Consider the following 22,444-nt stretch of genomic DNA (forward strand, 5'->3'; position numbering starts at 1 on the left):
AGGTGTGCTGTTTCGAAGGGACACATGCACCCCCCATGTTTATAACAGCACTATCAACAATAGCCAAAGTATGGAAAGAGCCCAAATGTCCACCGACGGATGAATGGATAAAGAAGATGTGGTATATATATACAATGGAATATTACTCAGCAATCAAAAAGAATGAAATCTTGCCATTTGCAACTATGTGGATGGAAGTGGAGGGTATTATGCTAAGTGAAATTAGTCAGAGAAGGACAAATATCATATGACTTCACTCATATGAGGACTTTAAGAGACAAAACAGATGAACCTAAGGGAAGGGAAGCAAAAATAATATAAAAACAGAGAGGGGTACAAAACGTAAGAGACTCATAAATATGGAGAACAAACTCAGGGTTACTGGAGGGATTGTGGGAGGGGGGATGGGCTAAATGGGTAAAGGGCACTAAGGAATCTACTCTTGAAATCATTGTTTCACTATATGATAACTAATTTGGATGTAAATTTTAAAAAATAAAAAATCAATAAATAAAATAAAAATAAATAAATATAACATGAAATTGTAAGCATCTCTATAGGATCAAAAGTTGAAAGTCCCGATATATTCCTAATATGAATAACACACAAAGGCTATTTTCCTTCATTTACTAAGAACTTATACAAAGCAACAAGAAAAAGATAAATAATACTAATTAAATATTTGAAAAGATAGAAATAGGCAATTTACCAAGACAAAAGTAGATGCTTAATAAATACAAGCAAACATGTATGACATAAATCATAATTACACACTAGTCAAGCCACAAGGTTCATTGTTTACCATCAGATGGACAGAAATTTTTAAAGATTCACCATATCTAGCACCATCAGGGATGCAGGGAAACGGGTACTCTTTCATATGGCACCAGAGACTAAATTGATGCAACTTTTGTGGAAGAGTATTTGATAACATTAACATGTTAAGTGCTCATATACTTGGATCCAGTAACCCCAGTAAGCAATGTGCTGTGCATATCTACTTGCACAAGGTCACGAGTGTACACATTTGGGCATCTCCATTGCAGCTCTGGGTCTCCTGGTGGAAAATCAGAGGCAAGCAAAGCTTTTCTCCATAAGGAATTAGCTCATTCTGTCCTCTCAACACAAGGCTGGGCAGCCCCTTCAGTCAATGCCACAAATCTGTCTGTGCTTGTGTAGAACAATCTTCAAGTCACGAAAGAGAAAATCAGGTGAGACTAATATGCTCTACCTGATCTTAAGGGGTGAAGGGGTAGATATGGAGATGGATGTACATAATCCCTCCCGCTGTCCCAGCTCAAAGAATAGAAGCAACACTAAGCAGTGGTCATCCCTGGAAAGAGCAACTTGGCTGGGGGTATGGGAGGGGGGAGGCTTTTGCTTTTAATTTTGTATATTTCTGTATGTTTTACATTTCCTCATCTTAGATCACATTTTAAAATTGAAGTAAAATTCACATCAGATAAAATTAACAACTTTAAAGTGCATAATTCAGTGGCATTTAGTACACGTTCATAATGTTGTGCAACAATGACTGTCAGATTACAGAACATTTCCATCAGCCAAAGGCAAACCCTGTACCCATTAAGTAGACCCTGCCATCCCCTCCCTCAGCCCCTGGCAACCACTAATCTGACTCTATACATTAACCTTGTCCTTGCATCTGGCTCCTTCTGCTCAGCATAAATGTTTCTGAGACTCACTCATGCTGTGGTATGCAACAGTACTTCACTCCTTTTTGTGACTGAATAATATTACCGTGTGTGGATGTACCATCACTTATTCATCCATTCTTCAGTTGATGGACATTGAATTGTTTCCATCTTTGGTTATTATAAATAACGTTGCTATGAACATTTGTGTATAAGGTGGGGCTTTGTGTGTGTGTGTGTGCGTGTGCGTGTGTGTGTGTGTGTGTGTGTGTGTTTAAATCCCTGTTTTCAGTTATCCGGGGTATATACATAAAAGCACAATTGTTGGGTCAGATTGTAATTCTATGTTTAACTTTTGAGATATATTACTTTTTAAATTTTGTTAACAAGAATAGAAATCAGAGTTTCAGTCAAGTAGAAACATTGCAAACTATTTTTTGCCTTCTTCTTTGGACCTTTCTTTTTTGTTTTTTTTTGTTTGTTTGTTTTTAATTTTTATTTCTTCATTGGGGGGGGCATGAATGAGAGAGGGGCAGAGAGAGAGAGAATCCCACGAGGGGCAGAGAGAGAAAGAGAGCAGGAGGGAGAGAAAATCCCATGCTGACAGCACAGAGCCCAAAGCGGGGCTTGAGCTCACCTGATGAGGGGCTCTAGCTCATGAGATCATGACCTGAGATGAAGTTGGATGCTTAACTGACTGAGCCACTCAGGTAACTCTGGGCCTTCCTTTATTTAAAAATAGTAAAAAGTACTTAATAAAATAAAGCAACAGCTTCAAGCCAACACCCATCAGGCCAACCTCTCCTGCTTTCATCTCTGCCCCTCTCTCTTCACAGAGAATTTTTGAGGAAGGGGGCACAGATTATTTTCCCTAATTTTCTTTTAATTTCTTTAAGGGATCCCTGCAAACCTCCACTACAGCCAGGAGGATGCCCACCACCCTGTTGAGTGTATTCCCATTTGTCCAAAGTCAAAATTCCTTTTTGTATTTTTAGGTAGAAATTCTGGGACCCAACTCTAGGTTTCATTCTGTTCTTCTGATCAGTCAGAATTGGACGCTCCCAAGACCATCTGGCACTTGAGTCAAAATGGATCATTGTTTTTACATCCAGAAGAAAGTACCTCCCTGGACTCTCAAGCATTGCCTGAGAAAATTATCAAGCATTCACACTAGTTTCCAGCCATTGCATGTAGACTAAACTTTCTGAAGCCAGAAAGCGACTTTCCCTAACAACTAATCCCTAGTCTTCAGTTTATGGAACTTGTAAGGGATTTTATGTAAAAGTAGCAAGCAAAACCAAAACGTCCTATAGGCAAAACAATGCCTTTTATGCTAAGAACAGATACATAGTAAATCTCAGGTTTCACATTAAAAGGCAACTGGAGGATTCTGGAGATTTGCTTTATATTGGGAAATAGGTACCTTCCTTTGCTGTTTAAAAGGGTCTCATCTTTGATTCCGTATAGAAATATTGGTTAATATGTTGGGCTCAGCAGTCTACCATTTCTGTGATAAGTGAACACTGACTTTTTAATTCCAATGACATGCCCCAGAGTTTGGTGAGAGAGGGTCCCACTTGTAAACAAGCTTGAGCCCCTCTTCCAACTTAGACCAGAATTTACACTTCTGGTCTAGAAATTCTTTGGCTCTGCTCCCATGCCTGTCTTAAAAGCTCTCTTAGTATGGTGGACATACTGACTAGAGTGTTTGGGCTGCATTAACAGCCACATGAAGTCTAGAACGTGGTAATCCCTTTGAGAGACAAAAAACGTCCTAAAGCTTGGGGTAAACACAAGGCCCTGATATTAGGGCATATGAATGGGACTTTCAAATAGAATTAATTATTCCATCTAAAATGGAATGACCAGGGGCGCCTGGGTGGCTCAGTCGGTTGGGCGGCCGACTTCGGCTCAGGTCATGATCTCGCTGTCTGTGAGTTCGGGCCCCGAGTTGGGCTCTGTACTGACCGCGCAGAGCCTGGAGCCTGTTTCGGATTCTGTGTCTCCCTCTCTCTCTGACCCTCCCCCGTTCATGCTCTGTCTCTCTCTGTCTCAAAAATAAATAAACGTTAAAAAAATAAATAAATAAAATAAAATGGAATGACCAGAATCTACATAGGTGGTAGCTCAATAAACAAATGACTTGAGAAGTTCAGGCCTGAATCCTGAATTTTGAAAATGTAGTCTGTCTTCTTCATAAACAATGTCTCCTAAAAAAACTAACTGGGGAATATTATCTTGAGTAGGTAACTTTAGCTATAAAAGACTTTGGTCATTTATGAAGAAAGGCAGGGTCAGTCATTCTCATACCAACCAGAGCCATAATCAGTGGCACCGACCTCTGTCAGCCAGGCTCCCAAAGCCACCACCCAAACAGGGATCCAGTGAGGCAGCATTCTCCCTGCTACTGTGTTAGGCTTCCTTCACTCACCTCTGGAAATTTCTTCTTCTTCACATATTCCGAAGTGCCAGCATCAAAATACTTGGCATAGCCCTCATTCAGACTGAAAATCTTTCCTTTCTTTTTTATCTTGACATCTTTTTCCACCAGGATAAATTCACCGAGAGCCTAGAAAGATGAAGAGAAACACCTGGAAGAAGAGAGAAACCAGGAAACAGAAGCCCACAGCACACTGCCGAGCAATCAGAGAGCATCAGAAAATGTGGGACTGCTGGAGGAACCCAGGGGTGCCACATCCTTCCATAGCTCCACCAGCAAGAGATGAAATAATTCAAAGGAAAGCAGGAACGGTTCCTTGGTAATGTTCACTGCCTGCCCAGTTACTCATTTATAGGGAAGCTTGCAGTATTTATCCCCCAAGTTCTCATCCCCAGTTAATTCCTAATGTTTCAAGGGAGTTTTGGGCCATAGACAATGAGAGGAAGAAGTTTCACGGATTGGATTTGTCATAAGGGTGGGCGATGCAGTTCCCCTACCAATGTGTGGTCCATTTATGTAAATGACTCAGTCTTAGAAACCATTAAAAGTTCCTGATATCCCAGTGACTCTTACACAAGTTAAGGAGGAAATCCCTTCCATCAGAAACTGTATTCACTTGGCATAAGGAGTAAAATGGATAAAAATTTTTAAAATCTTCAGAATCATTAATAAAAATGTGGCAGTGCCCCCACTGTGGTTGCTCTGCAGGATATCCCCAGTGTACCCCTTTATCTGAGTGCTGGTATTATAAGGACATCCCTCAGGTACCTGTTTATCTGAGTACTTATGGATGTGATTAGGTGGTTGCAGGTATCACTTTGAAAGGCTAGATATCTCTCTAAGTCACTAAGAGGAAAACCAGGCTTGGAAATGTAATCAGCTTTAATGAACTTCAAAGACTAAGAAAGTGAAAATCCCCCACGATGACAGCTCACAGCTGGCAGCTAGACTAGAAGGTTCCTAATAAACATAGGAATTTACATTCCAAGAGTATAAAGAGGCAAGACCATGTTGACCATGTCTGAAATAAGACAATGATAAGAATACTCAACAGCCACAAAAGTAACTAAGCATCCCTCTCTTCTGTATGTGATGATTGCTTCTTTCCCAATGAATCTCTACCCTCACTTTAATCTTCCCACCTCCTAGATAAAAATTATTGATATACAATCATTAATTGTGCCCACTTCTAGACAACTCCCAAACCAGAACTAACCCTCTCTTTCTTGAATCCTCCTGAGATCAAGCAAAAGCCCACTTGCTATATAGTTAAGTCCATCCCAACTCCCTCCTACCACAACACTCTACAGTTCCTCTAGAACACATCCTCCCTTGTTCAGTAAACCCAACTTCTTTTTATTAGAGGCAAGTTCTTGGTGGTTTTTAGTTCATTAAATTTAATAACTTGCTGTGGACATTTGTTGCTTTGGAACAGCCCAGTGTGGAGTAATACTTCCTAAAAGCAGCCTGACTCCCTTTGAAGAACTAACTCTCCTCAGTGGATGCCAATCTAGGAAGACTAGACTGAGCCTCCTCTAGCTCAGTTCATGCATTTGACTTATCTTGGCAAATTAAATTCTCCTCCCTGGCAAGTGAACCTGGAGTGAAAGACACAGAATCAGAGGTAGTGTCCAAACCAGACTGGCCAAGCTGCAAGCCCATTCCTGTGACTCCTGCTTCCTGGTTCTCAAGACCTGCCCATTTCAGCTTTCATTTTGAGCTTTACCATTAATGCAGTAACATCCTTTACTTAATTGGGAAGAACATGTATGTTAGAGGCAGTCCTACAAACCCAGCTGTCCAATAGGGTAGTCACTTAAGTTAATTAAAATAAAATAAAATTTAAAACCCAGTTTCTTAATCACACTAATCACGTTACAAGTATTCAATAGCCACATGGGGCCAGTGGCTACCAAATTGGACAGCACAGATTATAGAACATATCCATGGTCACAGAAAGTTCTATTGCATGGTGCTGCTCTAAAAAGTCCATGTTACTGTCTAGACATTGGCAACATTATGATTTTTTAAATCATTGTATTCCCATAAGCCAAAGAGGTTTAACACATTTTTAGATTAGAAACTCCTTATGGACAGGGTCTGGGTTGATAAGACAGACCCCTAAGAACCCTTCAAATGTCCTCCATTACACAAAAGTCTTTAACGTTTTTTGATGTTGGTGTTGGCTCACCAACTAGACTCTCTGGCCCCAAAAAGCAAGTATTAAGAATGACCAGAAAACTATCCCAGGGGACTGGAATTAAAGCACAGAGGCACATGGAGTCCTAAGTACTGATGCTGCCATATTGGGTACCTACAGGGTCAAGCATGAAGAGGTCCACTCCCTGCCCAGTGGAAAGAGCCACGAGGGTTGCACTGCCATAGAGGGCATAGCCCGCAGCCACAATATTTCGACCTGGCTGCAAAGCATCCTTTTCGGAAGGCTCGTCGTCTGAGGTCTGCGGAAGAGAAAAGAGGAACACGGTGTGTTATTGTCTCTGGACAGAACCCTTTGCCAGAGGCCGCTGGCACTGAAGGAAGCGCAGTTCTCAGCATTTTGAGCTGAAGCACATGCACCTGGAGGGAATGACCTGCCATATTAATGAACAGTTCTACCTGAGCCATTTTGCAAAGGCCATTCTTGGACTTCTCCCTGGTTTCTGAACACATTCGTCTGCATCCTGCCAAGAAATCACTCAAGATGCTAAAACCACAGCCTCTCTTCATAGTCATAAGCAAGAGGGAAAAATCTTTATCAACTCCATTGTGTAGATGAAGCACTCAGAATCTAAATGTTTGGATAACTCACCCGACATCAAGAAGCCTCAGAGGTGGAGTCAAACCCAGGCAGCCTGGCCCAGGGCTCTTCCCTGTTCCATGTGTTGTACCTTGAAGGCCTAGTCCTTGCCTGCTCCCCACCTCCATCCCCACACCACAATGAGCCCATGTCTACAGTTCGGAACATTTTCTTCAGGAAGCCTCCCCCTTTGCCATGGCAGCAATGCAGGTGTGAGTGAGAATTCAGAGACAGGACAGGTGGGGATGCCAAGGAAGAAGCAACAAATATTCTCGATGGAGGGATAGAGCTGCAGCTGAGACTCTATTTCATAACCCAGTTTCCCCAATACCTCTCGAAGGTTCCTTCCCTCCCCACCTCCTTATGCTCTAAAAGGCAAGTTTATCAAAACTTATGAGTTTGGTGGGGCATCTGGGTGTATCAGTCGGTTAAGTGTCCAACTTCAGCTCAGGTCATGATCTCATGGTTGGTAAGTTTAGGCCCTGCATTGGACTCTGTGCTGATAGCTCAGAGCCTGGAGCCTGCTTCGGATTCTCTCTCTCTCTCTCTCTCTCTCTCAAAAATAAACATTTAGGGGCGCCTGGGTGGCTCAGTCGGGTGAGCGTCCAACTTCAGCTCAGGTCACGATCTTGCGGTCCGTGAGTTCGAGCCCCGCGTCGGGCTCTGGGCTGATGGCTCAGAGCCTGGAGCCTGCTTCCGATTCTGTGTCTCCCTCTCTCTCTGCCCCTCCCCCATTCATGCTCTGTCTCTCTCTGTCTCAAAAATAAATAAATGTTAAAAAAAAATTTTTTTAAAAATAAATAAACATTTAAAAAATTTCTTAAAAATAGAAGAGATGGAGGTCAGGGGAGGTACCCACACAACATCTTGAAACCAGTGAGTGATAAAGCTGGGACAGACCCACATCTCCCAATGCTAAGCCAGCATCCTTCATCCTTCAACACTGTCACAGAACATGGGGCTAGTCTGACCGTTGCAAACAATATCCTAACAACTTGATTATAATTACCAAACCTTACCCTTCTTTAAAAATGGCATGTTCCTTTTAATAGTTTTTCCTTTTCCCATCTTACATTCTTTCAAATAACTTTTTTTTTTTTTGCAAATAATTACATTTCCATCTGACTTGGACACATATTCAATAAATTGGCCTTACTTCCAGATTTACTGGTCACATACAGATTCTGAGAACCAGACCCCAGAGCAGATTCTCAAAGTGGACCAGCAGCATCAGTATCCCCAGGGATCTTGTTAGGAGAGCAAATATTTGTCCCCCCTCCTCCCCCAATCTGGCTAGGCCTACAGAATCAGAAACTCTGGACCTCCAGAGTCAAGCTTCCAGGTGATTCTGAAACATGATAGTTTGGGAACCACAGCTTTAAAGAATGAGCTCTAAAGACTTTTCAGAAAATTGAAAGGTTTTTAATTAAAACTTTTAGTCTTCACCATTGATGCTCCTAAAACACCTCCATTCGGCCATCAGAAGGACCACATTTTCTGTGTATGAAACTAGGGTTCCTTCCCACTGATTTTTCCCTGACCAGAGGCTGTTCTATCTTTGAGCTGTGATCCTGTAGCCCCTGCACAGGGTACCACCCTCTCCATGGCCCTCTGGCCTCTTCCCCATGGCTGGAGGAGAACCACTCCTTCCCCTTGGCTTCACTAGCTTTTAATAACAGGTAGAACTCTCTGGTCTAAAGAAATAACAAAAAATACATTCCAGATCCCAAAACTTCCCTCTAGCCATTGCCCTATCTCTGTCTTCATGTAGATCCTGGAGTCTGAAATGCCTGTCTACAGTAGCTGTCTTTCTTCTCCTGCTACCACCGCAGGCTACCAGCTGTCCACTCTATCAGGAGCACACTGTCCAGTCCTCCTGACCTAACCCCTGGGCAATGTTGGGTCCCTTGACTACTGTCACCTTTTTAGGTCCCTTGACCACTGTCACCTGCTTGGGTCTCTCCTAAGCATCTGTCCACTTCCCTCTTTTCTGGACTGCAATATTGTGATTTATAAGAAATATGTATTTGCTCCTTCAGATGACCAAAATGCATTTCTCCTATATATTTGGTTTTTGCCCACAGTCCCTGGCTCACAACTTCCAAAACACTCAGACTTTCCTAAGTGTTAAGAGTGATGAAGGTGTCTTTGTCATGATGATGAGTGACTTTGGGACAGCACCTAAGGAGGAGGGCTGGTTGCCCAGAGAATCAACCACGTGATCACATGATTAGAAGGCTGAAACTTTCTTCTTCACCCTCTGACCTCCTGGAGAGGTGAGGAGATGGAGATTGAATCAATTGCCAATGGTCAGTGATTTAATCAACCATGCCTATGTAATGAAGCCTCCATAAAACCCGAAAAGGACAAGGTTTGAAGAACTTCTGGATTGGTAAACATCTGGAGATACAAGGAAAGTGGTGTACCTGGAAAGGACAGGGAAGTTCTGCACCCTTTCCCGCTTACCCTGCCCTAGGGATCTCTTCCATCTGGCTGTTCCTGAGTTATATCCTTTAATAATAAACTGGTGATCTAACAACATGTTTCTCTGAGTTCTGTGAGCTGCTCTAGCAAATTAATCAAACCTGAGGAGGGGGTCTTGGGAACCTCTGATTTATAACCAGTCAGAAGCACAGGAAAAACCTCGGCTCTCGACTGGCATCTGAATTGAGTTGCTGGCAGGGGCAGTGGAGGGAGTCATTGGAGCTTTCAATCTATAGCATGTTGGTCAGAAGTACAGGCTTGCCTTGTAGGACTGAGCCCTTAACCCCTGGAATCTGATGCTATCTCCGGATAGATAGTGTCAGAATTGAGTTGATTTCTTGGACACCTGCTGGTGTCTGAGAATTGCTTGATGCTATGTGGGGACCCCATGGCATCCCCATGTTGGAATTGGGTCCAGGAACCTTTCATGGACTTCTTTTGAACTCTCTCGCTGTGCGTTCTCATTTGTTTTTGCCATCCCCTATTCTTCTGATCCCTTAATGCAGGTACTCCTCCTGGTTCTCCGCAGTGCAAAATGGACTTTCTTAACTGCCACCCTATCCAATGTGGAGACTCTGAATTGCTGTGAGACAGAAAAATTTAATGAGGTCTGGGGTAGATGCCTGACCCAAACTTCCCCAATCACAGTCTACCCAGAAATCCAGATTTGGGGCTAGAACACTCTGGTTTATGTCAACTTGGGAGCTGTGGGATGGCACCTTTCTTCTGCCATTGGCCAAAGAAGCAGAGAAAACTTGGTCCACAGAAAGAAGAAGTGAACTGGCCACGTGGCAGGAAGGCAAGATAAGAGACTCTTTTCTGGTCCTAGCTTTCCCTGAGGCTGGCCATATTCCTACCTTGGAGTTTCCTAATCCATTCCTGCCATTCCTGCCATTTGCACCAGAGCCCTAACTAATAAAGCTCTCTTCTTAGTCTGCACACTGCTCGGTAATCTCACCCACAACCAGAGTTCAAAGCCCTACACACACTCCCAGTCCTCCATCTTCATCTCCCCTGAGAGCCCAGCCTTGGAGTCACCTGCCCACCAGATATCCCTAGTCAGGTATCCCACAGATACCCCAAACTCAATATCATCTAAGATGGAATTTGTCTGCCCCATCTCAACCCCAAAATCCCTGCTCTTCTGCCATTGCTTCCTGTCTCAGCAAATGGCGCTGTCATTTGCCCAGTAGAAACCTCAGGGTCACCTGCCCCTCCCTTTCCCTGACCACCCTCCTTGCCCTTACCCCATGCCCTCCACTCAGTCACTGAGCCCAGTCTCTCCTAGCACCCACTCTTCACAACTCCATGGCCTCCTCTCCATCCTTACCATCACCGCTTGGCCCCAAGTGACCTTTACCTCCTTCCTGATCCCCCAACTCCACCCTTGCCCCACTCTGGTCCATGTCACTTCTCGCTTAAAACACGTTATTGACTTCCCACTGCCTCAACGTCTGATATTAACTCATTTTACCAGGTATTCCATGATCTGTCCCCCATTGGTTGACCAGCCTTGTCCAACACCATCCTCCACCCCACACCCAGGCCCCACACCGCAAAAATACCGAGCTTCTTTTCTCTTCTTGAACATTCCACCACCCTGCATCTGAGCTCCAAGAATCTGTATATGACTTTCTTTCTAGCCAGCATGGCCCAATCTTTTCTCCTCACACCTTCTGCCTGAGGAACTCATAGTTAACCTTCACATCCCAGGTGAAGCATCATCTTTCCATGGAGGCCTTCTCTGACCTCTTGGTTAGTCTTCCAGGTACTTAGTGCTTCTCCTGGGAAGCTCCCAACACACCTTCATTAGTGCTGTTTAATGTCTGCCTTCCTAAATAGACTGTAAGCTGCATGGTGGCAGGTGCCAGTTGTCTTGTTCAGGCCTGTTTTCCCACCATGAGGTGCAATCTGGCACATGGTTATGGCATTCAGTTGATTCACACATGCAAACATCCATGCAAGTTAATACATGTGCATATATATGCATGCATACATACATTTTCAGGAGCATGCTGGACAGGCAATTGCAAGGCATTCCCAAATTTCATCAACCTCTTATATAAATTTAGACTTTCCTGAATTTTAACCTTTTATTTTAAAATAATTAAAGATTCACTGGAAGTTGCACAGATAGTACAGAGATCCCATGTACCTTTCATCCAATTTCCTTCAATAGTTGCACTGTAAATATTTTGCTACAGTACAATATCAAAACCAGGAAATTGGCATTGGTATTAAGTCTGTGTACCACTCTGTGCCATCTTGTCACATGTGTAGACACCACATAAAGACACAGAACTATACCATCAGGCACAGAAGTCTCCCTCATGCTACCCCTTTATGGTCATTCCCACCCTCCGCCCCTCCCTGCTATCCCTAACCCCTGCGACCACTGATCCAGCTCTATAAGTATGCCTTTTAGAGAATATCACATAAATGGGATCATAAAGTTTGTGAACTTCTGAAATTTTTTACTCAGCATGAAACCCATGAGATCCATCAAAGTTGTTACATGTATTGATAGTTTATTCCATCTTATTGCTGAGTGGTTCCCCATGGTATGAATGTATCACTATTCAACCATTCATCTGTTGTAGGACGTTTGGGTTATTTTCAGCTGTGGGCTATTACAAATAAAGCTGCCATGAGCAATCACGTGCAGGTTTTTGTGTGGACATAAATCTTCAATTCTCTGGGAAAAATGCAAAAACTGCCAAACTTTTCCTGAGTGGCTGTGTCACTTCACATTTCCACTAACAATGCATGCCCTTGTAGCAGTTGGTATTGTCACTGTTTTCTATTTCAGGGGTTCTATTAGGTATGTAGTGATGACTCATCATGGTCTTACTTTGCATTTCCCTAATGGCTAGTGATGTTGAACATCTTTTATGTGCTTCTTTGCCAAGGAACTTCTTTTCACCTGTTTGGTGACACGTCTCTTTATGTTTTATGTTCTAATTGGATTGTTTCGAGTTTTTTACTGTTGAGTTTTGAGTCCTTTGTCAAACTCTCATTCTGTAGCTTGTGCGCTCATCCTCTTTACAGAGTGTGCTTTTTGAAGAATTGCTCATCTAACTTGTCCAATTTATGCAGGTAGAGGTGTTTATAGTATTCCCTTTTTATCCTTTAGATGTCTCCTTTTTTTCAATATCAAAACAACTCTGAGATGAATAGTCTAGTGAACAAATACATGTTTCCCTGATTATTTTCCCCAGAGAAATTCCAAATAATGAAATTATTGGGTGAAAGACTTTTGATATATATTGAAAAGTTGCCCCTCAGAAAGACTGCATTAACTTATAGCTTTACCATCAGTGATAAAAAGCATTCACTTTAATTCAACCTCATGAACATAAAAGAGCACTATCTTTTCAACTTGGCCAATTTGGTGACTGAAAAAAAATGATACTTCTTTTGTTTTAATTTCCATTTTTTATAGTTAACAAAGTAAACTTCATAGCCTTCTTGTCCATTTTTATTTCTTATTTTGTAAGTTGCCTGTTTCATATCTTTGCATATTTTTCTCTCAGGGTGTTTGTATTCTTGTTGTTTATTGTAATACCTTTTTACATATGAGAGATATTAATGCCATATATTTGTTACACCTATTTTCCTCAATTGTCATCTGCTTTTTAATTTTATTTACAGTGTCCTTTTCTTTTGCAGTGCAGTTTTTCTAGTAATTGAAATTATTAACTACAGCCCACATTATTTTCTTCTCTTGTCTTTATGGTTAGATAGAATTTCCCCTACATCAAAACAAAGCCAGACAAATATTATTCTGTTTTTGCTCCAGTTTCATCTCCCATCTCTCCATCAAGTCCATTAAACCATCTGTAATTTACTTTAGTGCATGGAAAAAAGAAAGGCTCATTTTTTTCTGGTTCTGAGACTTCAAAAATCTACTTCACATTAGTAATCTCTATTGCCATGACACTTCTCTCAGAAAATCTCAGAATAGTTTGCAAATGATTTGGTGTTATCTTTATCAGGTGTTTTTTTTTTTAATGTTTTATTTATTTTTTGAGAGACAGAGCACAAATGGGGGAAGGGCAGGGAGGTAGGGGGACAGAAGATCCAAAGCAGGCTCTGCACTGACAGGCTGACTGCAGGGGGCCTGATGCGGGGCTCGAACCCATGAACTGTGAGATCATGACCTGTGCCAAAGTCGGATGCTCAACCAACTGAGCCACCCAGGTGCCCCTCTCGGGTCTTTTTATTTCTTCCTACCCCAATAAAATATCTAAATCTGTCACGGGTAAAGGAAGGGATGCATCATATGGCAACTTACCAGTAAAGTTAGTGACAATTGCAAAGGCTCAATGTGTTGGTGGTAGAGGGTATGGAAAAGTAGACTATTTTTCTTTTTGTTGAGGTATAACTTAAACATAGCAAAGCACACAAATCTGAATTGTTCAGTTCAATGAATTTTTACATACGTGTAGTATATATTCATGTAACTACTGAGATTAGCTTGCAGAATATTTCCAGGGCACCTGGGTGGCTCAGTCGGTTACACATCTGGCTCTTGACTTCAGCTCAGGTCATGATCTCACAGTTTGTGGGTTTGAGCCCTATATTGGGCTCTGCATTGACAGTACAGAGCCTGCTTGGCATTCTCTCTCTCTTCCTCTCTCTCTGCCCCTCCCCTGCTCTTGTCACTCTCCCTCTCTCTCTCTCTTTCAAAATAAATACACTTTAATTAAAAAAAAAATTACAGAACATCTCCAACAACCTAGCAGTCTCTGGATACCTCTTCAGTCATTATCACAGCCTCCAAAGGTATCATGTGGACATCAAAAGGATAATCGCCTTTGCCTGTTTTCATATAAATGAAATTACAAAGCATGTGTTCTTTTGCATCTGCTTATGTTTCACAACATTACGTCTTTGCAATTTTATCTATGTCTTTGCATTCAGAAACTTCTTGTTCTTTTTCATTGCTATGTAGTTTTCTGTTATATGAATATATCACAATTATTTATCCATTCTAATGTTGATACACACTTGGGCTTTGTTTTCTAGTTAGGGGCTACTATGAATAATTTGTGCATGTCTTTGGGCAGTCACAAGTGCTCGCTTATCCTAGGTGAGTACCAGCAGTAGACTTGCTGGGCCACAATGTATTACTACATGTTTATCATCACAGGTGCCATGCCAACCTTTCCAAAGTATTTGTATTACTTTTTACTGCCATCAACAATGTACAATTCCAGTTTCTTCATCAACACTTGGTATACATTTTTCATTTGAGCCATTCTTGTGGGGATGAATGATGTCTCATTGTTTAACATCCATTTCCCAGATGACTAACGACTTTGAGCATCTTCCTTGTGCTTATTAACCAGTTGTGTGGAAAATATCTCTTTAGTGAAGTGCTTATTCAAGCTTTTGCCCATCCCTTTGATTATACTGATGGTATTTTTTTATTGATTTGTAGAAGTCCTTGATTTATTCTGCATAGGCGTTCCTTGTTGGAAATATGTATTGAAAATCTTTTCTCCCAGTCTTTTCACTTATCTTGTCTTATGATGAATGAAAGTTCTTAATCTTAATGAACTACAGTTTATTAGCCTTTTTTTTCATGGTTAGTGCTTTCTGTGTCCTATTTAAGAAATATTTACCTTCCCCAAAGTCAGGAAGATATTGTCCTATGTTATTTTCTTTTTTTTTTTTTTTAATTTTATTTTTATTTTTTAATATATGAAATTTACTGTCAAATTGGTTTCCATACAACACCCAGTGCTCATCCCAAAAGGTGCCCTCCTCAATACCCATCACCCACCCTGCCCTCCCTCCCACCCCCCATCAACCCTCAGTTTGTTCTCAGTTTTTAACAGTCTCTTATGCTTTGGCTCTCTCCCACTCTAACCTCTTTTTTTTTTTTTTTTCCTTCCCCTCCCCCATGGGTTTCTGTTTCGTTTCTCAGGATCCACATAAGAGTGAAACCATATGGTATCTGTCTTTCTCTGTATGGCTTATTTCACTTAGCATCACACTCTCCAGTTCCATCCATGTTGCTACAAAAGGCCATATTTCATTTTTTCTCATTGCCACGTAGTATTCCATTGTGTATATAAACCACAATTTCTTTATCCATTCATCAGTTGATGGACATTTAGGCTCTTTCCATAATTTAGCTATTGTTGAGAGTGCTGCTATAAACATTGGGGTACAAGTGCCCCTATGCATCAGTACTCCTGTATCCCTTGGATAAATTCCTAGCAGTGCTATTCTGGGTCATAGGGTAGGTCTATTTTTAATTTTCTGAGGAACCTCCACACTGCTTTCCAGAGCGGCTGCACCAATTTGCATTCCCACCAACAGTGCAAGAGGGTTCCTGTTTCTCCACATCCTCTCCAGCATCTATAGTCTCCTGATTTCTTCATTTTGGCCACTCTGACTGGCATGAGGTGGTATCTGAGTGTGGTTTTGATTTGTATTTCCCTGATAAGGAGCGACGTTGAACATCTTTTCATGTGCCTGTTGGCCATCCGGATGTCTTCTTTAGAGAAGTGTCTATTCATGTTTTCTGCCCATTTCTTCACTGGGTTATTTGTTTTTCGGGTGTGGAGTTTGATGAGCTCTTTATAGATTTTGGATACTAGCCCTTTGTCCGATGTGTCATTTGCAAATATCTTTTCCCATTCCGTTGGTTGCCTTTTAGTTTTGTTGGTTGTTTCCTTTGCTGTGCAGAAGCTTTTGATCTTCATAAGGTCCCAGTAATTCACTTTTGCTTTTAATTCCCTTGCCTTTGGGGATGTGCCGAGTAAGAGATTGCTACGGCTGAGGTCAGAGAGGTCTTTTCCTGCTTTCTCCTCTAAGGTTTTGATGGTTTCCTGTCTCACATTCAGGTCCTTTATCCATTTTGAGTTTATTTTTGTGAATGGTGTGAGAAAGTGGTCTAGTTTCAACCTTCTGCATGTTGCTGTCCAGTTCTCCCAGCACCATTTGTTAAAGAGACTGTCTTTTTTCCATTGGATGTTCTTTCCTGCTTTGTCAAAGATGAGTTGGCCATATGTTTGTGGGTCTAGTTCTGGGGTTTCTATTCTATTCCATTGGTCTATGTGTCTGTTTTTATGCCAATACCATGCTGTCTTGATGATGACAGCTTTGTAGTAGAGGCTAAAGTCTGGGATTGTGATGCCTCCTGCTTTGGTCTTCTTCTTCAAAATTACTTTGGCTATTCGGGGCCTTTTGTGGTTCCATATGAATTTTAGGATTGCTTGTTCTAGTTTCGAGAAGAATGCTGGTGCAATTTTGATTGGGATTGCATTGAATGTGTAGATAGCTTTGGGTAGTATTGACATTTTGACAATATTTATTCTTCCAATCCATGAGCAGGGAATGTCTTTCCATTTCTTTATATCTTCTTCAATTACCTGCATAAGCTTTCTATAGTTTTCAGCATACAGATCTTTTACATCTTTGGTTAGATTTATTCCTAGGTATTTTATGCTTCTTGGTGCAATTGTGAATGGGATCAGTTTCTTCATTTGTCTTTCTGTTGCTTCATTGTTAGTGTATAAGAATGCAACTGATTTCTGCACATTGATTTTGTATCCTGCAACTTTGCTGAATTCATGTATCAGTTCTAGCAGACTTTTGGTGGAGTCTATCGGATTTTCCATGTATAATATCATGTCATCTGCAAAAAGCGAAAGCTTGACTTCATCTTTGCCAATTTTGATGCCTTTGATTTCCTTTTGTTGTCTGATTGCTGATGTTAGAACTTCCAGCACTATATTAAACAACAGCGGTGAGAGTGGGCATCCCTGTCGTGTTCCTGATCTCAGGGAAAAAGCTCTCAGTTTTTCCCCGTTGAGGATGATGTTAGCTGTGGGCTTTTCATAAATGGCCTTTATGATCTTTAAGTATGTTCCTTCTATCCCGACTTTCTCAAGGGTTTTTATTAAGAAAGGGTGCTGGATTTTGTCAAAGGCCTTTTCTGCATCGATTGACAGGATCATATGGTTCTTCTCTTTTTTTTTGTTAATGTGATGTATCACGTTGATCGATTTGCAAATGTTGAACCAACCCTGCATCCCAGGAATGAATCCCACTTGATCATGTTGAATAATTCTTTTTATATGCTGTTGAATTCGATTTGCTAGTATCTTATTGAGAATTTTTGCATCCATATTCATCAGGGATATTGGCCTGTAGTTCTCTTTTTTTACTGGGTCTCTGTCTGGTTTAGGAATCAAAGTAATACTGGCTTCATAGAATGAGTCTGGAAGTTTTCCTTCCCTTTCTATTTCTTGGAATAGCTTGAGAAGGATAGGTATTATCTCTGCTTTAAATGTCTGGTAGAACTCCCCTGGGAAGCCATCTGGTCCTGGACTCTTATTTGTTGGGAGATTTTTGATAACCGATTCAATTTCTTCTCTGGTTATGGGTCTGTTCAAGCTTTCTATTTCCTCCTGATTGAGTTTTGGAAGAGTGTGGGTGTTTAGAAATTTGTCCATTTCTTCCAGGTTGTCCAATTTGTTGGCATATAATTTTTCATAGTATTCCCTGATAATTGTTTGTATCTCTGAGGGATTGGTTGTAATCATTCCATTTTCATTCATGATTTTATCTATTTGGGTCATCTCCCTTTTCTTTTTGAGAAGCCTGGCTAGAGGTTTGTCAATTTTGTTTATTTTTTCAAAAAACCAACTCTTGGTTTCGTTGATCTGCTCTACAGTTTTTTTAGATTCTATATTGTTTATTTCTGCTCTGATCTTTATGATTTCTCTTCTTCTGCTGGGTTTAGGCTGCCTTTGCTGTTCTGCTTCTATTTCCTTTAGGTGTGCTGTTAGATTTTGTATTTGGGATTTTTCTTGTTTCTTGAGATAGGCCTGGATTGCAATGTATTTTCCTCTCAGGACTGCCTTCGCTGCATCCCAAAGCGTTTGGATTGTTGTATTTTCATTTTCGTTTGTTTCCATATATTTTTTAATTTCTTCTCTAATTGCCTGGTTGACCCACTCATTCGTTAGTAGGGTGTTCTTTAACCTCCATGCTTTTGGAGGTTTTCCAGACTTTTTCCTGTGGTTGATTTCAAGCTTCATAGCATTGTGGTCTGAAAGTATGCATGGTATAATTTCAATTCTTGTAAACTTATGAAGGGCTGTTTTGTGACCCAGTATATGATCTATCTTGGAGAATGTTCCATGTGCACTCGAGAAGAAAGTATATTCTGTTGCTTTGGGATGCAGAGTTCTAAATATATCTGTCAAGTCCATCTGATCCAATGTATCATTCAGGGCCCTTGTTTCTTTATTGACTGTGTGTCTAGATGATCTATCCATTTCTGTAAGTGGGGTGTTAAAGTCCCCTGCAATGACCACATTCTTATCAATAAGGTTGCTTATGTTTATGAGTAATTGTTTTATATACCTGGGGGCTCCGGTATTTGGCGCATAGACATTTATAATAGTTAGCTCTTCCTGATGGATAGACCCTGTGATTATTATATAATGCCCTTCTTCATCTCTTGTTACAGCCTTTAATTTAAAGTCTAGTTTGTCTGATATAAGTATGGCTACTCCAGCTTTCTTTTGGCTTCCAGGAGCATGATAAGTAGTTCTCCATCCCCTCACTCTCAATCTAAAGGTGTCCTCAGATCTAAAATGAGTCTCTTGTAGACAGCAAATAGATGGGTCTTGTTTTTTTATCCATTCTGATACCCTATGTCTTTTAGTTGGCGCATTTAATCCATTTACATTCAGTGTTATTATAGAAAGATATGGGTTTAGAGTCATTGTGATGGCTGTATGTTTTATGCTTGTAGTGATGTCTCTGGTACTTTGTCTCACAGGATCCCCCTTAGGATCTCTTGTAGGGCTGGTTTCGTGGTGACAAATTCCTTCAGTTTTTGTTTGTTTGGGAAGACCTTTATCTCTCCTTCTATTCTAAATGACAGACTTGCTGGATAAAGGATTCTCGGCTGCATATTTTTTCTGTTTAGCACACTGTAGATATCGTGCCAAGCCTTTCTGGCCTGCCAAGTTTCAAAGGAGAGATCAGTCACGAGTCTTATAGGTCTCCCTTTATATGTGAGGGCACGTTTATCCCTTGCTGCTTTCAGAATTTTCTCTTTATCCTTGTATTTTGCCAGTTTCACTATGATATGTCGTGCAGAAGATCGATTCAAGTTACGTCTGAAGGGAGTTCTCTGTGCCTCTTGGATTTCAATGCCTTTTTCCTTCCCCAGTTCAGGGAAGTTCTCAGCTATAATTTCTTCAAGTACCCCTTCAGCACCTTTCCCTCTCTCTTCCTCCTCTGGGATACCAATTATGCGTATATTATTTCTTTTTAGTGTATCACTTAGTTCTCTAATTTTCCCCTCATACTCCTGGATTTTTTTATCTCTCTTTCTTTCAGCTTCCTCTTTTTCCATAACTTTATCTTCTAGTTCACCTATTCTCTCCTCTGCCTCTTCAAGCCGAGCCGTCGTGGTTTCCATTTTGTTTTGCATTTCGTTTAAAGCGTTTTTCAGCTCCTCGTGACTGTTCCTTAGTCCCTTGATCTCTGTGGCAAGAGATTCTCTGCTGTCCTGTATACTGTTTTCAAGCCCAGCGATTAATTTTATGACTATTATTCTAAATTCACTTTCTGTTATATTATTTAAATCCTTTTTGATCAGTTCATTAGCTGTTGTTATTTCCTGGAGATTCTTCTGAGGGGAATTCTTCCGTTTGGTCATTTTGGAGAGCCCCTGGAGTGGTGAGGACCTGCAGGGCACTTCCCCTGTGCTGTGGTGTATAACTGGAGTTAGTGGGCGGGGCCGCAGTCCGACCCGATGTCTGCCCCCAGCCCACTGCTGGGGCCACAGTCAGACTGGTGTGTGCCTTCTCTTCCCCTCTCCTAGGGGCGGGATTCACTGTGGGGTGGCGTGGCCCGTCTGGGCTACTTGCACACTGCCAGGCTTGTGGTGCTGGGGATCTGGCGTATTAGCTGGGGTGGGTAGGCAAGGTGCACGGGGGCTGGAGGGGCAGGCTTAGCTCGCTTCTCCTTAGGTGATCCACTTCAGGAGGGGCCCTGTGGCAGCGGGAGGGAGTCAGATCCGCTGCCGGAGGTTTGGCTCCGCAGAAGCACAGAGTTGGGTGTTTGCGCTGCGCGAGCAAGTTCCCTGGCAGGAACTGGTTCCCTTTGGGATTTTGGCTGGGGGATGGGCGGGGGAGATGGCGCTGGCGAGCGCCTTTGTTCCCCGCCAAGCTGAGCTCTGCCCTCCGGGGGCTCAGCAGCTCTCCCTCCCTTTGTCCTCCAGCCTTCCCGCTTTCCGAGCAGAGCTGTTAACTTATGACCTCCCAGACGCTAAGTCGCGCTTGCTGTCGGAACACAGTCTGTCCGGCCCCTCCGCTTTTGCCAGCCAGACTCGGGGGCTCTGCTTGGCCGGGGAGCCGCCCCTCCGCCCCGGCTCCCTCCCGCCGGTCCGTGGAGCGCGCACCGCCTCGCCGCCCTTCCTACCCTCTTCCGTGGGCCTCTAGTCTGCGCTTGACTCCTGAGACTCCCTTCTGCTAATCCTCTGGCGGTTTTCTGGGTTCTTTAGGCAGGTGTAGGTGGAATCTAAGTGATCGGCAGGACGCGCTGTGAGCCCCGCGTCCTCCTACGCCGCCATCTTCCGGAACCTCTGAGCTTGATACTTTTGAAGTGATCTTAAAAACATCTGGAATTCCAGGCGACCTCGGGATGCCGCCAGCATGGGCGTTTCCTGAACACCCCGGACCTCGGGAGAACCAGCCAGCCTCTTCCGGTCCTTCCAGAATCTGTCCTATGTTATTTTCTAGAAACATATTGGTAGTTGCCAGAAGCAGGGGTGGAAGGATGAGGGGGAAATGAGTGAAGGTGGTCAAAGGGTACAAACTTCCAGTAAATAGATGAATAAATCCTAAGGATGTAATGTACAGTGTGGCGACTATAGTTAACAATACTGATTGTATGCTTGAAAGTTGCTATGAGAGTAGATCTTAAAAGCTCTCATCACCAGACAAAAATTTTGTTTAACTAGGGTGATTGATGTTCATCAAACTTACTGTGGTTATCATTTCAATATACATATATTATATATATCAAATCATTATGTTGTTCACCTATTCTAATACAATGCTATACATCAATCAGATCTCAGTAAAATTGGGAGTGGGGGCAAGGAGCTATTAAGAGCCATGATGGCAGAGTTGGAGAGCCTGTTTGAATTCTTGTCCTTCACGTACCAACTGGTGATTTTAGTTGAGTTACTTAACTTCTCTGTGCTTCAATTTGTTCCCTAGTAAAAAAAAAAAAATGTAAAAAAAAAAATGGTAGCAGTGTGTGCACCTGCCTCATGGGCTGAGGTGATGAGTGACCCAGGAGCACTGTGCTTGTAGGTGGGCAGAAGAGTTCCTGACTCATGCTCAACAGTCAACAGTATTGGCCACAATGAAAAAGCCAATGTTGAAAGCTACCTCAAAGATACAACTGGTGTCTTTTTTCAGAATCTCATAAAGATCATACCACCTATCTCTTTATTTTTATTTCCAAGCTATACTTCAAAAAGAGAAGTAACGTTCCTTTATACACCTATCTCATTTTGGCTTAACCTTCAAATATCATATTAGTCTTTCACTTTCTCAAACACCAGAGAAAGTGTCTTGGGTCATTTTCTCCTGCTCCCTCAGCAAAATTCTCCTTTTCTCTCTTCACAAGAAAAAGAGAGAGACAGAGAGAGAGAGAGAGAGACAGAGAGAAACACCAATTGGGAAACATTCTCAGAATATTCTAGCCTGGGCTGGCTTGGCTTACATTTGGTTCTCCAAAACAGAAGTAACAGAGCCCCCATCCTGCTCCTTGATTTTCTTCACAGAAAGAAAGTTTAGGCTAATTCACATATTCTGCTAAGGTTAGGTTTCTGCTAAGCTTTTGCCCCTGAAAATCAAATTCTGGCCTCTTTCTTTGGACAACCGTCAGCCAAGCACAAATAATCTTGCAATATCAATATCTACAGACAACACACTGGGCGACATGGGATGTACCCAATCCTCCCCCACATTTATAATCTAAGAGCATGAAGGAAAACACTCATAGAAAGTTAATTACATA

The 22,444-nt window shown here is 42.0% G+C and overlaps 1 protein-coding gene across 1 annotated transcript in view; it reads right to left on the bottom strand.

Moving 5' to 3' along the window:
* The window catches only part of FBP2 (fructose-bisphosphatase 2), a 37,928-nt gene that overhangs the window by 6,210 nt on the left and 9,274 nt on the right, over window positions 1-22,444 (bottom strand). The window contains exons 4-5 of the mRNA XM_042912757.1: window positions 6,411-6,551; window positions 4,084-4,221 (exon numbers count right to left, since the gene is read on the bottom strand). Of these exons, the coding sequence (XP_042768691.1) occupies window positions 4,084-4,221; window positions 6,411-6,551 (279 nt within the window). The remainder of the gene's footprint in view (window positions 1-4,083; window positions 4,222-6,410; window positions 6,552-22,444) is intronic.

Source organism: Panthera leo, chromosome D4, assembly GCF_018350215.1.
Source record: "Panthera leo isolate Ple1 chromosome D4, P.leo_Ple1_pat1.1, whole genome shotgun sequence".
Taxonomy (NCBI): Eukaryota; Metazoa; Chordata; class Mammalia; order Carnivora; family Felidae; genus Panthera; species Panthera leo.